The sequence below is a fragment of the Bombus vancouverensis genome, chromosome 3, assembly GCF_051014615.1.
Source record: "Bombus vancouverensis nearcticus chromosome 3, iyBomVanc1_principal, whole genome shotgun sequence".
Lineage (NCBI taxonomy): Eukaryota > Metazoa > Arthropoda > Insecta > Hymenoptera > Apidae > Bombus > Bombus vancouverensis.
Window position 1 is genome coordinate 2138388 of NC_134913.1, and position 18278 is coordinate 2156665.

An 18278-nucleotide genomic window follows, 5' to 3' on the forward strand; every position below is an offset into this window, starting at 1 on the left:
TATTTTTTCTTGCTAATATACGTCTGAATTTACATTTCATTTTCATCTTTTATTAATCTCCGCCATAATTAATTCAATCTCCAACAGCGAACGTGCATTTAAATTTAGGTACAGTTGTTTATGCGACTAGCCAAGTTAGAGTCAATTATGCTAATATTATTACATACATCAGCATAATTACATTGCTCGCGTATGCAACGTCAAAGTGAATTGAAAAGCTTGATCTTGATAATTACTAAGCCATCTATTTTCAGCTATCGTTTTCATTATCCTATGCTCACGTCAGTTGATTCAAAATATCTTGATTTTACGTCGTTTTATGTATTTTGTCAAAATCTCTTCGTGGTCTCAATGGATAAGATAATCTCCAAGAAGATATTTATGTTCTTCGCACAATCGAATTGCTCTAGAGCTCGATAATTCCTGTATTCTTCCTGGAATCCTGTAAACATCAGAGGAACAACTTTTTGAATCCTTAGGGAAATAATGATAGTAGAGACTAGTGGAAATAAGTAATCGATACTATGTTGTATTAATCTTCTTTGAATTAATTTTGCGAAAATTTTCTAGAAAGCGATAATGGCTTTTTTAATCTTTAGCCTATTAAGGACCAACGTTACGTTAACACGACAGTTAATTAACGTTATTCAATTCTATTTCTTAACACTGTGATTATAAAATGAAATTCCAAGGATTCGTTAAATCCTTTTTCATCGCTGTTTATTCTTCCATCTAGATGTTCCAATTTTACCAAGTTTCGAAGATATTGAGCGCCATAGTAAATTACTCTTTATCATAAAAATTTTATTTGATTCCTTAAAGCATCTGTTTTATCCTGAATAATCTTAAATTTAATATTAAAAATGTAGAATTTAGTGTAAACAGTCTAGAACTACTTGGTTAACCATTTTTAGCCTGATCTTTTATTTATTTCAACAAAAAGTACTTCTTATCCTCGAAATACAGATAAGTTATTCTATGATATGAATATGAATGAATATTAATACTCTGAACTGTTTGACACTGATATACATATACAATCCATATAAAATAAACAATGGAGTTATTTTAAAGCATGTTTGAAAGTATTATTACCTCTCTAATTATTAATTGATTAAACATATCAACACAAAATATTTATTTTTAATATGTATACTCAAACAGCTATTAGATAAATTACATTTTAGGATCATAGACATAATAAAAAGAATATTATAACGAAATCAATTGGCGCTTCATTAATTCGTAGAACTATGTGAACTTCGGATAAATGTTGTACATGTCAGTTTTCGGTTCACCTAGTTATTTCTTCTATTTCCGACAGTCGGAAATTCGACGATGTGAGCACACAATTCTTGTAACGTCGTACGACTTCTTCGAGCTACCATTACCATTCCCTTGCATATCTCCCGGGGAAGTGGTTTTCCCCACAGCAGAAATAGCACTTTCTTTGCTGTCGGGTGAAAAAAGGTACGCGTAGAAGGCAGAAGGGAATTTGAAGGTGCTGCGGCCAGTAAGTGTTGGTGCGCCTAGGCGTTAGCATGCATCTAATAACAATTCTGTTCTACTATATTTATCTCTTTACTGTATCGTCTTTTTCGTTGCTGTAAACTGTGAGCGCCCGAATTTCTGCTTTGTTTGAAAGTGAAAATCCCTGTTCTATATTTAACAATGATGTTGGTTTATCATTTACAATTAGCTCGTTGCATGCATAAAGTCGATCTTAACGAGCGGTGTGTAGCAGATTTATTAAGGATAAAATAATACAATAACATTGTACAATGTTTGCACGCAGTATCGCGCGTATAGTATCGCGCAATTAATTTCACGAAAGATTGGTTATTACATCACCGCGTTTACTTCAATTAATACTATCAACTGCAGTACGATTGGAAAGGTGTCATAATTATAATCAACCATTATCTAATCATTTCTCGTAACTTTGATATAATCTGTCCCTCTCAAGATACATAATTCAACGAATACTATCATTAATTCAAGTAATGTAATCCATTTCGTATCGAGCAAAATTAAGGAATTAGATAGATGTACATATTCTGTTTTTTTGGAAACAAGAAAAATATTTTCAAAATATATTTGAATAAAATACTGTCGTAATTTTGCACGCATCGCTTGTAGTGCACTTGTATATATATACATACATGTAGTTCGTACACGGGACAAGCAATGAGGTGTTGAAACAAGGATACCTATCCGTTCAATGAGTATAGTGTTATAGAATTCAATGAGAATAGTGAGGCTGCTTGAAAATTAATCTTCAGCCACAATGACGAAACGAGGTTCTGTAGATAAATCATGGACAAGTGGTAGCACGTGCCATTACCTTGGTGACAGAATTCCAACACTCGTACAGGGTGAGTCGAAATTAGCGATACAACAGGAACGGGCTGATTTTATAGTTAATAGTGATAGAATACATTTCTTTTTTTTTTTTTTTCAAGTAAAGCGTTCTTTTTGAAAAGTAGATACTTCATTTAGTACATCTTGCTACAAATTTTCTGTGTAAAAAACTTTATTAGCAATTGGAATATTTGCATTGCAATCGCGTAAACTTTCTTTAAAAACATCAAATACAGTTGTCTTAGAAGCTTTTTTACTTTTTATTCAGTGCTTAGTAAGAAATCCCTATAAATTCACTCGGTAACGTATTTTTTAATAATTCATATGATTATCAGCAATTTACGATAATAAACAAATCGTTGAAGGATCTGTAGCTTTAACACGTAATACACGTGTATTCATTATTTCAATGAAATATTAGAGTTTATAAAAAATAGGTCGATGCATACACCGTCCGATATCCTCAACAATGTCAATGTTTTTTTTAACAAACGATAAATTGTAGCGCCTATCTAAGAAACATTGGGCAATATAAACACTAATACAAGGTGCGCCCTTAAATTATGAAGAATTCGTTGCATTATTCCGACTTATTTTGAGCGATACTGCAGTTGTAGCCTGGCCTAGTATAGATACCATGAAAGTATACCACAAAGCACCTTGTACGCCTTGAGTTTTCGTGACTACAACTGTTTGCTCATGATCACATTCTTTGAAGAAAGCGAAAGTCAGACATTTACAGCTAGCTAAACGTTTCGTCGGCTTTCACTGGGCTTTAAGCTGAAAAACAAGAAGGAACATAGGCGAAAAATAGAAACGGAAATGTCAGCGAGATGTTCCTTTTACGTTTCGTGCAAATGCGTTGGACAACTTGTCGTAGAAAGTGAAATTGGAGAGCTTCCAAGACAATCGGAAAAAACAGCATTCAGCCCCAACATTGTATTCTTACTTGCGAACTACTCTATTCCTGCATTTTCATTCTGGATGATATGACAGAGAAAAAAAATGTTATATTATACACAAGTATTCGTGGTTGTCATACACTTATTAACTACGTTTTATAACGCGCGTAAAAATTTTATTCATATTTTAAACGTTCAGAGATCAAACGCTGTCTACATACTTACGAGCTTAAATAAATTTATATGAAAATTTATGAAAAAAAAGAACTCCGGATAGGTTGAATTCGACAAGATAAAAGAAAGAGGTCGATGAGTGTCTGAAAAGTTTTCTCAACGAAGCAGAGACCGGAGATAAATGTAGAAAACGTGATCACTAAGAGATCACAGGACCCATAAATTCCTCATCTGATATATGAAGTGTAAAAAAAGTGCCAATTAAAAGAAAATGAGGAGGCTATGAATTAGTCATCACAAATGATTGAATATTAACGATATTAGGTTCGTGTATATCAAGTGTTGTTTAGCGTTGTTTTTGAATGTATGCATATTATTTAAGTATTCAGGCAGCTCAATAATAAAATGCAATTGACGATAATAGGGATATTTCTGAAAATAGTCTAAGATCAACAGCAAGAGAAGCACTTCAAACGAGGCTAAACCATTCTACCACTGCGTCACTTAGCTCAAGTAGCAAAAGTGAAGATGAATATGAACTGAACGCATGAAGTCCGTTTTCATATAAATTATGCGATATAACAGAAACTTCAACGAGTAGAGATGGCCACCTTGTTACTTCGAAGGAAGAAATAGGATTCGATTTAAATTATACTGCTACTCGTGGTTTCAAAACGTTCCAAATTGTGTCGAATATATGTACAAATATATTGTACGTATATATAACAAAAAGTTCGAATCACTTTGAAAATGATTTAGACAAATTGAGGAAAAAAAATTCATAGCTAAATCTTTCGATAATTAGATCATTCAGTTTTTATGAAATATCTGTATAATATAATCCTGAAGATAGATGAACAGGATTTACCGCAATGCGGAATATCCGTTACTATTTTCGTTGTAACTATGTGCCTATGCATGTGAAGAAACCACCGATAATCGAGTACTTGAAATTAAGAATTTTATTTGCGTGACATGTTTCATTCAGCTACGATTTCATCACAAATTAAAAGTACTGCATAAGAAATGAAATATTCCATCTGCAGTAAATGTTTTAATTAGTTTTCATTCTTGAGATTCTAACTTTGAGATGTTGTCACAAAAATATTCGCCTATTAAAATTAGCCAATTTTTAGTTAACAACTCTTTTTCTTCCTGATAGGGATTCTTTCGGACGCAATAACAATGATATTTTTACGTTTCCATACGGAGCTAATTTCACAGATGACTCAGCTTGCAAGGTTCATTGACGTGGACCACCTCGATTTCAGCAGCTATTTTTATAATCCAAACTTTGTTTTTGATCGGAACAATGTTTCATTCATTTAATCGTAATCCCCTCAAGTATTTCCGTATCGCAAAACACAGTTTACTTGTCAATTAATAGTACAATTCTCTCTGAAATCCGCTAAAAACTATTTGTTCCATTGCCATCGATTCGAGAGCTCGTTGTCACAACAGAGCAATGTAATTGATACAATATTTTGATAGAAATACAAATGTTTCTATTACGTCTATTCAAAATCTGTTTGATCCCTGTGTATTGAAGTATTTGTTATTAACTAGCCCGAGTGAAATATAATTTGTTATAATAAATAAACTGTGCATATGTATTTATGCCAATCGATGTCTGTATTGATCTACCGAATGGGAAATTGTTTTCAAGAGGATTCTAAAAATTATTTTAAGAACAAAGGGATAAACGGGGGGAAGTTAAAAAACATATGCTACGGAACACGTAATGTGGCTAAACTGACGATATACGACTTACAATGGCGCAGCGGAACAAGCAATAGCGGAACAATAAAGTAATAATAAAGCGGTAATAGCCGGAATATGAGTGGTCATAAAATGTTTTGGAAACTTGGTAACGACAACGATAAGCATGCTAAGTTGCGGGCAAGCAGCACGATACCATCGTACGCGAGAGCTTAGAAGCATAGTTTCTCGAGACTGCGTATAAAGGCGTGCCAATATAAACCGCAAGCTTCATTTGTTGCTCGAAGGCTTGCGGCTGGCTAGCTAGTACCAACGCGACGGGGCATCGTTCAGTATTTTCGCTGGTACAGACCGGTACATGAGTACATACTTACAGTGTTTGTGCGCGTGCCACGCAACGCGGAAAGGTCAGCACCTACGTACGCCCCTCTTTATTAACGATTTGTATCGTGTTCACGCACAAATTGTCACTAATACGCAGTCCCAAAGCAAATCGATCCTTATCACGTTTACCCTAATATCCGTTTTATATTCGGAAATGTGTAATAGCTGTTTCTCTTATTTGATATCGTAAAAATTTAAGTTCGGTAGCTTCTCTTTCTACAATGGATCACGCAAATCTATTTGTAATACGGTGTATCGCTTTTTGATAATTGAAACGATATCTAATTTGATTTGAAAAATATTTCACTACGTCTGACGTGTGTTGAGATAATTCTTCTTTCGCTATAAAAGAACGATATTACAGTCAATTGATGTAGATTCCATAAACTATGTTTCAGATTACCACTGGGATGAATTTGTCCGTACCCTATCTGGATAAAGAGATGCAAGTACAATGTTTCGACTGGAGATCCTTCGAGTTCATCCTGCAATAACGGTATTGTTATTTCGGGCAATTTCTATAATTTAATAGGAAGTTTTTTATTTGAACTTTTATGAGAAAAGTACGGAATATCGAATACTTTTAATTAATAAAATGTTATAAATGATTAATGTAGGAAAAGTATCGTAGCAATGTAAAGTAAAATTAATAATATTACGACAAAATCGCCTTTTATAAGTAACGTAATATTCGAATGTTTATTTTTCGTTATTAATTGTTTTTTATAGTGGTTATGGTGGAATGAAAGAAGAAGAATGCAGCACGGCAGAGGAGGCTAGATGAGCACCAATTTTCAGAGAGGTGCACGTGCAGATTACCCAGCAGTTATATATAAGGCACAAACTCGTACATATCTGAGAGAGAGCGGAAGTGGAAAACGCGTGCGTGAAAGAATACGCGGTCCATATCTGGCCCGCCATTTTGGCGGCATGGTCCTTTGGGCCACTATACTATTCCTACAAGGAGCTGGTTTTGTAGGTATGCCCTACTTTATTTAACACGTTTGCTTCGATTGTAATATTTTTCGAATAAATAATCATATTTGCCAGTTAAAATTTCGTACATATAGCTACTCTCGCCTTTCTTTTTTTCTTTCTTTCTTTCTTTTTCTTCTTGCCAACTCGAAACTACTATCAGCGAGTAAAATTCATTTCGTCTGCCAGATAAAATTGCTGAAGTCATTCCGATAAAATTCAGTCTAAACGCAACTACGAAAGTATAAATGTTTTTCGCTATATTGCTTTGTCTTTTCTCAATGTAATACAATTTTTTCCTTTGATGCTCGAAATCTCATGAAAACATGGCTCGATAATACAGTTATATAAAATATCACAAGCCTTTCCATTTCGAGGAACCGTTATTTGATTGAGAAGCGACGGACCCTATTTATCGAGGATCCCGTATTGAGAATCTTTCTCAGTTCGAGAAACATATTATAGTATTATATACGAGGTAATCAACGTAACTTTATTATCTTCGTTGTTTGTCTATTTTCGTCAAATTCAATTTCACTAATTTAATCAATTTTAAATTTTCTTCTTTTTAGTACTCTAGTTCAAAGAGAACGATAGTGAGACTATAATATTGTACACTTTGCAAATTTTCAAGGCTATTTTCTATTCTTTGCCATGATGGAGAGCATAGTAACGAAGAAAAAAATTCTCTCGTCCATCACTTTCAATGTTCCTTTAGATGCTAAGTCTAAATTAATGTCCGCTTTCTACAAAAACGATGATAAGTATCGCGATTCCTTGTTCGTCATGCTTTCGTCATTCGTCATTGCAGCATGTTTTCTAATGAATTGGGACATCTATGTAAACTTTATAAATTTCTTTCAACATATTCTATAAAAGATATTGAGAAAAGCAAGGTCAGAAGACTGAGCTAACCAGTTTACGAGACCACTGTGACCGATTCAACAGTAAGGAGACATATGGTTAACAATTTGGTATATCGAACAACCGTCACACATGCATCCTAATTTCTATCGATAAAAAGACCCATAGTACTACTTGTTGTTTAGTTGTTATTTATTCCATATTGAATCTATAATGTATTCATAAAGTGTTTGCTTCTCCAGGATCGGTGACAGGTATTCCCGGTGTTCCGGAAAATATAACGGTGATGTTCCTGAATCCGACGTCTGTCCGCGTTTCTTGGAGCACCAGCCAGGTCGAACAAGTTGAAAAATACGACGTCATGTACAAGCCAACCGATGCGAGGTGCGTTCTGGAGATTTGGGTATTCCACATATTTTCGTTCTTTTGCATGTACTATCGGGAAGTAGCATAAGTACCGTTGCAACTTCTAAATAAGGAAACAGGAATCCAAGGCATGGTTTTAAAACTGATGCTAGTTCTAAGACTAATATCGTACGACAGCTTTTTTATATATTTTTCATAATAAGTTTGTATAATATACTTCGCGATCATGCATGGCATGACATTTTGAAATTTTCGTGTATTTCGCAAATATCACGAGCGAATACTTTGATTCGTTTATCAATTGGTATCAGTCTTTTGATGTCAATTTTTTAAGGAGGACTTAATGTTAATTGATGCTTTTACTTCTACTGCGGCACAGGAAATACAGTGACAGGTACATAGCTTTCTTAAGGTATTCCTTAAGGCATTACTTACCTTCCTACGTTACTCCAAGATAGTATATAACTTCATTATATAGTCGTAAAAGAAATACTTGTTTGAAAGGAGCCCTGCATAGGTTAACATAAAAAGCCAAGTTATTTTCAATTATCCAACATTACCAGTAGCATTTTACTCCATTAATTTCTGTACCACTTAATCTTTTAAACAGGCACTTGACTTTTAGTAACATGGGCACTTTTTACTTGGTTAATTTTTATATTATAGAAAACTGTGTGCAATTGAGGCGTGCGTGTGTGTTGTGAAAGAATATGAAAAATCATCCGTTGTTTAGAGATTACATGTCATGCTGTTGCAAAGAACACGCGAATAGACTTTGAAGACGTTTCCAATGCGAAACACTTGGTAAACTTAGAAATATATGTAGTACTCCTTTTCCTTTCAACAGGCCCTTTGCTTTTGACCATACATAAAAAATCGATTTTCCGCTTTATGCATTTTCCGATAGTACTGCATCTGGAGAATGCGCGCTGAAAATACTACACTGAAATGTCACAAATTGATAGTTCTATAATAGCAGAAGAGTTTCAAAGCAGTGTATAAAGCAATTGTGTAGGTGGTAGAAAATTGTCAGGAAAAATGTAGTCACGGACTTGTTTCTGCGAAATTCTGCACGATAAACATGTCTCACAAAATGATTTATCACAGTGAATATATAGAAAACAACACTGTTATTTTGAGTGCTATTGATGGTAAATTTTAATCAAGTAGTTACGGCGCAGTTTACGAACGGTCATAGAAATTACTTTTTATATAGAAACGATAATTTTTAATTACGGTACCTACTCATTTGTCGCATCAAATCATCATATTAAAAATTTTCGAGGCCTTGAGAAAATACGAAACCTCCCGTTTAAATATTTTGATGTACACAACCATATCGTAAATCATACGCTAATATAATACATTAATACAATAATAATCTTAGGATAACTCCCCTAAACGTATTACCCAATTAATTACCCTTTATATAGGCAATAAGAGAACGATGTAAAACCGGAAGTCCATTCTAAGCCAATAGGCGAGGATTATGTACAATAAATAATAAATAAATGAAAAGTACTCGTTATTAATCAGAATCTGCTCGTAGTTCTTTACGTCGTAGTTAATTGAGAAGCAAGCATTATTTCTATTTCTTTGTACCAAATGTAAAAAAAAAAGTCAATATAATATATAGAGGTCATATTAGAACAAAAAAAAGAAAGAAAATATAGAAATCAGATTGCAATGGCAAGGTGGTGTTACAGGATTATGGTTAGTTACAGGGTGGTGACGGAGGTCGCAGGAAATAGTGAAGCTGTTACATTGAGCGGTCTCAGAGCTGATACGCAGTATCAACTTGTCGTCACTGCTGTGAGAGCCGGCAAGAGATTTCGAAGTCGACCAATCGTCTTCCGTACACTTGGTAAGTTGTTCTTATTTAATCTTTCTTTTCGAAAACTATACAGAAGATATCGTAATTATGCAGAATAGGGCATATCTCAGCGATTTTAAGAGCCTTGATTTATATTATCAGAATCATGATCCTAAGTAACTCTCAATGAAATAGAAATTAAAATAAAATTTCAAATAAATTACCCATTATTAATGGCACTTATTGATAGCACCTTACAAGTACACGTTTAAAGGTGCGTATTATTTACTGGAATGTTTTAGAGCCACCACGAACATCCTTTCCCCCGGAACAAGCGATAACAGGCGGCCCCCTTCCACCTCCTCCACCCTCTTCTCAACAACCACAACCTTACATACAAGTAAGTTCAGGAATACATAGTTGCTCGAACAATCTCAACTAATTACATACCTTTTTATCTCTTAAAAATCTGAAAATATCTCTAAACTCGTGAAATTTTGAAGTCTCCTATATATCTGCTTTATATTTTCAGAAAGAAATATTTTTTGTGTTTTCTCCTATTTTCGTTCACGTAATTATTCGTCTGTTGTTCCAGTTCTTCTTTCATTCGTTATTCTCACTTCGAATAGAAGGTACCTAAATCTAAATGCAAATAGAAATCCTGTTGACCGAGTCGTTGAAAAATTAGACGCGTAAAATGAACATCGAAGGAACGTCTAAATTACAGGTCCGTGGCGTAGAAGTGGGGATCGTGGTGTTAGTGTTGATTTTTTGGGCAGGCGCGATAGCGCTGTTCTTCAATCGTTGGGGAAAGATTCGCATGTTACTGCCGTATCAACCCGATTACAAGGAACAATTGAAGGTTCCCGGGACTGGGGTATGCGCAGCGGCGAACGCTGCATACACGCAACATCCGACTCAACACACCTGCTCTCAGGTAACGCATAATTATACATCCTATTTCGCTACTTCGATCTTCCACTAGATAGATGCAAAAAAATCGCAAATATGCGATTTAATCTATTCCAAATAGCTAGGCTTACTTTTCCAGGAGAATAGCAGCGGCCGATTTTTTTTATAGTTGTTTATATAAAATTCTGTGATAGTTTCTCTTGAAAAGGAATTATACCTACATATAGTTTTAATGAATATCTACCAAATTCATTTCTGTACAAAAATAATCGATTAACACTAACCGTACCGGCACTTCTCATATACCAATTCTTACCGTAACCGGTCGTTTGATCGGTTACGAAATAGACGTTGTTTCTTCGAAAGAAATTGTCAATTTATTATAGGAAACAATTCACAGCATAATTTTTAAATAATAATAAAATAATGAATCATATGTTTTCATTTTTATATGTTATATGAACAAGAGATGATAGTCGAACAAATCATCCTCACTTTCAATTTGCTCATTTTTAGACTTAGAATTTCGTCCGTCTCAACAGCCCTCTCTTATATTTTGTATGTTTTTCAATGAATTTCTCGCTGAACGCGTAGACGTAGTCAGAGATAAAACAAAATACAGAACCAATGTACTGAATATTATGAGATTTGTTCACTCCTTGTCGTATTTGATTTCTCATAGGCTTCGGCCTGCACTCTGTGACTCTCAAAATGATACTGCATTTAGATTTCGTTTAGCAACAGAGAACTCATTATGGAGGGAGTATATTCTTGAGAAGTATTTCTTGAGAGTCTCCGACAAGACTCCGTTGTGTTTATGCGTTACCTGACATGGATTCCGTCAGATTATTCAAGTGCTTAGCCAAACACACACCGCATTTAGATGTATGCAACTCCAGCTGGTTAGATCTTATTTGAGTTCAGAGCTAAGGTTCCAGGCAAAAAACTTTAGAAAAACATGTAAATTTGTCGCGGTAAACAAGCCAGACGATGAATTTTTCATAGTAAAAAAAGAAGCAAACAAAGAGATTGAGAAATTGATTAATCGAATAATATAAAAATTTAGGTAAAATTAGATGAGTAAAAGAAGTAACAATGAATGTACAATTTTAAATTAAATTTTGAAACCATTTGAAATTTGACCGGGCCTGGTAAGGTTAGTGTTAATTTAATTTACTAATACAGTGCGACAAAATATCCTTCTTATTTGTTAATTTATTATTTGTTAATTTCGAAACGAAAATTATTATTGAATTATTATTGAAACATATGATTTTCTTGATTAGCAAAACATTCGAAATATCAGCTTTCCGGGAATTATACGAACCGGATAATTATAATATTAATTGATAATAATATTAAATATGGAAATTTGAAATAAACTAAAAATATACACAGCGTTCCAGGATTAGGTTTAGGTTTAGCAAAGAATACATTGGCATTGTTGTGCTGAAAAAGACCCTGTATAATTAAACTACGTTTTAAATTATATGTTTGACGTACATTAATCTACTCGATCGATTAATTGTCGGTATAATTTCCTTCGAACAGTTACAATTGAATTATCATTTATATCACTTTAGTAGCATTATCATTCTTATGTAATCGATACATATTTTTCCTTTTTACATAATATAATAGAATAAACGTCAAGCGATTGTCAAACTATGAATTTTCGAACAACTCGATATATTTAAATAAGATCTTTTTATAGCACGTTTATACTTGTATACACACATGAAGACATTCAAACTCTAATTGCACAGCAGGATGCAATACATTTAAAAAATTCAATCTGGCATCCTTTGAATACAATTGAGAGACATGTACGTTTATGTGTGTATCGATAAATTCCCGAAACAATATCATCGAACGATATATATAAATCGCACGGCTACTCAGATATCGGTATTCATATCGGGCGAACGTTATTTCGAAGTGATTCATATGCGTAATTTAACATACGAATCAAGAAATGTTTAGACGTATCAGAAGTATCGATTTAATTAGATGGTACAGAGATTTAATTGGGCAGTGCACGTAATCGCAGTAACAGACGGGACATCCGCTTCCAGCGAAAGCTGTATGTCAAAAAGACGTATCGGATCGAATATTGAACCGAGAGCTATATTTTCGTTTAAGCGGTGCCCACTTGTCTACGTCTAACTTCAGTTTCGGAATACGATCTCCGCAAATTGACGGTATATACGTATGGTTATTTATAGACTAATTGACGCTCATGTAGCTTGAAGTATTAAAAATCAAGCAGTGAAACGATGCTTAAAACATCACCGAAAAACTGTAGATTATTCACGTGAAACTCACATAAGATACAAGTGACGTACATCTTGGTTCTGTAACGACAAAGTAAAAATGAAGAACAGTTTTATAAGAGTCTAATAGAACTTGGATAGTTTTAGTAGCAACAAAAACCACGATAAAATTATATAATATATAATGTTAATAATATACCAATGAAATACATTTGAATGTATTGACTGATTTTTGGGAACTGTTGCGTGAAAAATATTAGATTCTAAAGTATAAATTAACAACCGTATTATGGCTCTCTTTTTTATTACATTTTTATAACATCGCAATATTACAGCAGGATATGATTTCATTTATTTATATCATTCAGCCAGTAAAAATTCCAAATAAAAATCTACCTGATACACACAGATAGATATAAACCACACTATAGTCTTTGAATACAATGAAAGACTATCGATTATTGATTAGTCTACTGCTGTTACTATTGTCGGCATAGATTTTGGCAATAGCTTTCAGCTATCGTGTTCAATAATCATTGGAAAGCTAACTTCTCTGAATGTAGGTCGCAAATTAATTGAAATTCAGACTGATGAATATCCTGCGCACAATATTATGGATTTCAACACGGAAATTCTCTGTTTGAAGAAAATATAATCTACTCTTAATGACTACAAAACGACCCCCTTGTCCCATTAACACGCAAGGTTAACTTTAGTTGCAGCAAAAATTTGTGCAAACGTTACAACGAAGAAACATCGATCGTGTTCTAAAAACAAATTTCACTGCAAAATTTCTATTCCGTTAAATTTATTTCATACAAATCAACCGAAATGAAATTGTGTCGTGACCATTCATTCATTGAAGAACACTAACAAGAAAAGTTCGGTAACTCGAAAATTCAAAAACATTTGGAACTTTGCGCAATTGTAGTTTACGGACGTTAATAACGGAACAATTTCTTTTTCATGCTGGAAAACGCTCTTAGGGGTGAAAACAGCCCCAGAGAAATTTAATTGACTGTTCATATTACCGTAAATATTTAAGAAAATACAAGATACAGAAAAAGTACAAATGAAGTACAAATTGTAATGTTCTTCGGAGAACTCTATACAAATATTTACTGTTTGTATGATTTTCATCAGACGAATTTTAATATGTAAATAAAAATTTTATAAAAAAGGGAATAAAAAATAAACATTGCTATATCACTATGCTTGTAGATATAAGAAGTTATGTATATAATTTAATATAACTAGTGTAATTTAATTAATACAAATAATTTGCATCAGCTACCGCAGCTCGGCAAGAGCTCGCGATCAGCGTTGCATGTTACACTCTTCGATCCTGTGTGTTCAAAAATTTTGTTGTTTCAAATCATTCGTATATTTATAAAAAACTCCTTGGAGACCACGCGCATGAAAACAAGAAATAAAACTTCCAAAAATTATGGCTGGTGAGAGAATAATTTTGAAAACATTTTTTTTTAGTTTCTCATATCCACAATATAGGCCACAAAGAAAAAGTCGAAATTTCTTCGGGGGTGTTTTCATATCTAAGACTGTTTTCCAGCAGGAAGAAAGATTATTCTGTTATTAGCATCACACGAACTACGTTTGTGCAAAGTTCCAAATATTTTTGAATTTTCGAATTGAACTTCGAGAACTTCACTTGTAAGGCGAATTTGTAATCCCTAAGGGAACATGTATTGCGGTTACGCTTACTGACGGTGCAACTACAGTTGCAGAACGTTCTAAGTTATCTAAGCTGAAATACTAGTTTCTTACTAAGTTTAGAAAGTTCAAGGATAAAAAAAGTTTTAGTGATAGAATACGATTACATCTACTGTTTTTAGTTATTTTACTAAATCGTCAACGTGAATTTTAGTTCATTTGTACATTTTCTCTCGATATGTACATATCGACATTTATAATAGAATTATACCCTCGATCAGTTCTAAGTCGGTTTATTCGAACTACTAATTCGTTTCTCCGAAACAAAATGCAAATAATATTACGCAAAAGGTAGAAATCTATTCGATCGTATTAATCGAGTAATACAATATATAGTCTTCTTGAATCACGAATTCGAGTATTTAACATTTATTTCACTCGTAGACACTATGTATTTTTACTCTGATTACTCTTTATTAATATATATTAGATATAAAGCCGCACTTTTTCGAAATAACAATCCGAAATCTGGAAGTAGAATATTTGGTACCGAGAACAATTTCGTTATTTACGAATTTACAATCGACGATTTTTAACGAAAAAAAAAAAAACGATCAAATACAAAACTTGAAAATGTCTAGAAAGTTCAGAATTTTCGGATTTTTATTATAACGCTATTTGTAATAGAAGTATAGACAGGAAAGGTAATTAGTAGCTTTAGTTGTGACAATCTAGCAATAGATTTATCGATTGATTCTCCGAACGAGACTCTAATGGAATTGATGTCTTTGTGCCTCTCCCAACCCTGCTGACCCATTGCGAAAATCGTCGTTCCTCGCACTAATGAATAATCGAAAAATGACGCTCCGCCGGGAATGTATACGTATCGCTCGTATAAAATCTTGAAGGTAATGACCACATTGTCGGATATGGTGATGCAGTGTGGGGGCGGGGGCTGTTGCGTCTTGGAGCAGTGCTTTCAGTATCCGAGGAGGGCTCGAGAGCCGCGCGACTGCGGCTGCCAATTCGCTCTACTCCACAGGGCAGACATCGCGTGACCATCGGTACTTGCTAACAATCTCTACTTCTACTACTACTGCTACTACTACTGCTACTACTACTACTACTACTACTACTGCTACTACTACTACGCTACTACTACTTCTACTACTACTGCTACTGCTACTACTACTACGACTGCTACTACTACTACTAGTCAACCACGACTACTTCTCGTCTTCTTCTTTTTCTTCTTCTCCTACTTCTATTACTACTACTACTACTACGTATGCCTCCCACCTCCAACTACGTAACACCCTCCTCTTGCTCTTCTACTTCTTGTATTTTTCTTCTTTTCCTTGTTCTTCACTACTATCCATATTAAACAGCTGTTTCTTCCACTGATCGTTAGCTCACTTTTATTCTCTTCTTTATCTCGTTTTCTATCCAATATTTTCACGATGTGCCTTTGTTCTGCTTTTATACGTGCTTCGTGCATCTATTCCTTTATATATCCCCTGCGGCTCTCTCTTGTCTGTACTTCCGACTGAGTCCACTTTTCGATATTCATCGGGACGATTATAGTCATACTGAGTTTAATTGGCGAATGGTCTATCGACGATCCTATAGACGAGTTCCATTACCATTAGGATACTAGTTCGTATAGTCTTCGGTCGATTAAAAGTTGCTTCTTTAGTCTAACAATGACGTTTTAGTCATTCCCATAGATCATGTGGATACAGTCGTATTCGTGGATGTCCCTATCTTTGACGCAACGAAGTAGTATGTAGAGATACATACATAGTCACAATAGTACTCATAATAAATAGATTTCTAAGAGCGCAAACCAAGAATTGGGTAATTAAAGTACGAGTTGAAAATGTTTTGGAAATATGAAAATTTACCCAGAAAATATAGGCTTGCCAACTTTCACCGCAATCTTATATGGCCGTTCGAAGGAGGGAAATAATGACATTTCTATATTAAAAAATAGTTTACTTTTGACCCTAATTTTTGTACGCGTCTTAAGATTCATAGATATTTTGAAATTTTCGATATCTGAGATATCTCACATTTTTAGCAAAACAACAATATGTTTTTTCCATCACATTTCTTCTGACCATACTGACTCATATTCAATGACCTACGATTCTGAAATACTGCGTTTCCAAAGTATTTTTTATAATAATTATTTACATTATAATTTACAAATAAGAATAGAGCACTAGAAGATACGTGTATACATACATGTATGTATGCATGCATGAATTATTACCTATTTTATTAAGAAGTATCCTCGTAATTTGCACAAAGATGAAACAAGAATAATTTCAATGAAAGTATAAAAATAATTTCAATAAAATCGATAAAAATACAGGTAAGTTAAAAATTAGGGAAATAACATTTTATACGTATCTACAAAATCGAATTCTAATATAACTTTAGTATTTAGGTTTATATCTTTGGTTAGTTTCTATAATAAAATGTTCCTTCACATATGTACATACATATATACATACATATATAGCGTTATGATATATGTAGGAATGCTTTCAACCAAATGCTTTTGCAGTGCATGTATATTCTAAGTGTTGAACGCTATTCGAGACGCTACTTTCTTTCTATTATACTTTATATTTCTTTAAAATACATGTTATTCGACATAAAAGATTTGCACGCTTCGAAGTTGGCAAGCCGATATACATCTATATTAATAAAATGTGAATAACTACAGATAACGATAAAAATTAATGATCAAAATCGAGGTCTACCTTAGAAAATAAATCGTTATGAGAATAATCATTCAATTGGTACACACGACTGAAAAAGTACCGACTTTTTCTCGCTTCACAGCAATTTTAAAAGAACGCCTGTTTCTGCGAGTCATTTAGTACCTACTTTACGGTGAAAAATTTTTATCGAGAAGAGGAAGAGAACTTTCAGCCGACGTATTTAGCATTCTCCGATGTAGAATTCGAGTGTAACATCAAAAACGTCGTTCGAAAAAGCGTCCATAGATACATCATACATATGTATGTATTTACATATTCGGCACATAGAGATCCAATCGTAAAAGGTTGTTGCTTTCAACTCGGTACATGTTCGCTACTCTCAACCTTGATTTGCGCTCGTCAACGTTTCATGTATATGTATGTACAGACGATCTGCTTACGTAGAGCCATTTCCATCTTCCAAAGGCGATTCATAGAACTTTTAATAACCAACCATCCACAGTACTTAAACTTTCAAATTTAATACGCGTAAGTGTGGTATCACGATTGGGGATTAAAACGTATTTATTTGAGAAAGAGGATCTAAACTGACTTTCTAAAGTACGAGATTAAAATTCCACGATTATCGATTCTCTGAAGAATAAAATTGCTTCAGTTTAATTACACAATTTAGTGATCTTTTATTCAATTAGATAGTGATTTAAGGAGAAAGGCAGAAGTTTTTATTACAGCTTAATCAAAACTAATCTGATCAAAGAGTAAAGTACATAACGTACATTTTCCATTCATTAACGTATTAACTAGCGAAAACGAGTTAACTTGTCACTTAAATTGCCATAATTATTTTTACGATATTATATTATATTGTTTAAGTGTCTTATTAAGAGATGACCTGGTTAACAGATTAGTATTTCACTAATTCAAAGGTACTTTGTTTAGTTGTGTTCACGTGTTTCGATCAACGATTTAATTCCTAAACGATCTAATCCGCGAAATATTGTTAGGAAAATTGCAAATAAACCAAAGTCGATCGATCGATGCGTGGTAATTCCAATATTTATCGTGTGTTTGGCTTTAATGAAACAAAATTGAGATTAACTGTAAAAATGGCTTGAAATACGATATAAACATC

The 18278-nt window shown here is 33.7% G+C and overlaps 1 protein-coding gene across 8 annotated transcripts in view; it reads left to right on the forward strand.

The window, feature by feature from the left end:
- The window catches only part of LOC117164141 (uncharacterized), a 44104-nt gene that overhangs the window by 10781 nt on the left and 15045 nt on the right, over nucleotides 1-18278 (forward strand). For 4 of the 8 annotated variants that reach the window (XM_033347005.2, XM_076617207.1, XM_076617208.1 and 1 more), the window contains 6 exons: nucleotides 5939-6036; nucleotides 6270-6519; nucleotides 7622-7763; nucleotides 9464-9609; nucleotides 9861-9958; nucleotides 10286-10495. In XM_033347005.2, coding sequence (XP_033202896.1) covers nucleotides 6321-6519; nucleotides 7622-7763; nucleotides 9464-9609; nucleotides 9861-9958; nucleotides 10286-10495 — 795 coding nt within the window. In that variant the 5' untranslated portion in view covers nucleotides 5939-6036; nucleotides 6270-6320. Of the gene's footprint in view, nucleotides 1-2165; nucleotides 2376-5418; nucleotides 5564-5938; nucleotides 6037-6269; nucleotides 6520-7621; nucleotides 7764-7790; nucleotides 8140-9463; nucleotides 9610-9860; nucleotides 9959-10285; nucleotides 10496-18278 lie in introns of those variants that run through there. The other 4 variants (XM_076617210.1, XM_076617209.1, XM_033347006.2 and 1 more) reach the window with 4 other exon arrangements.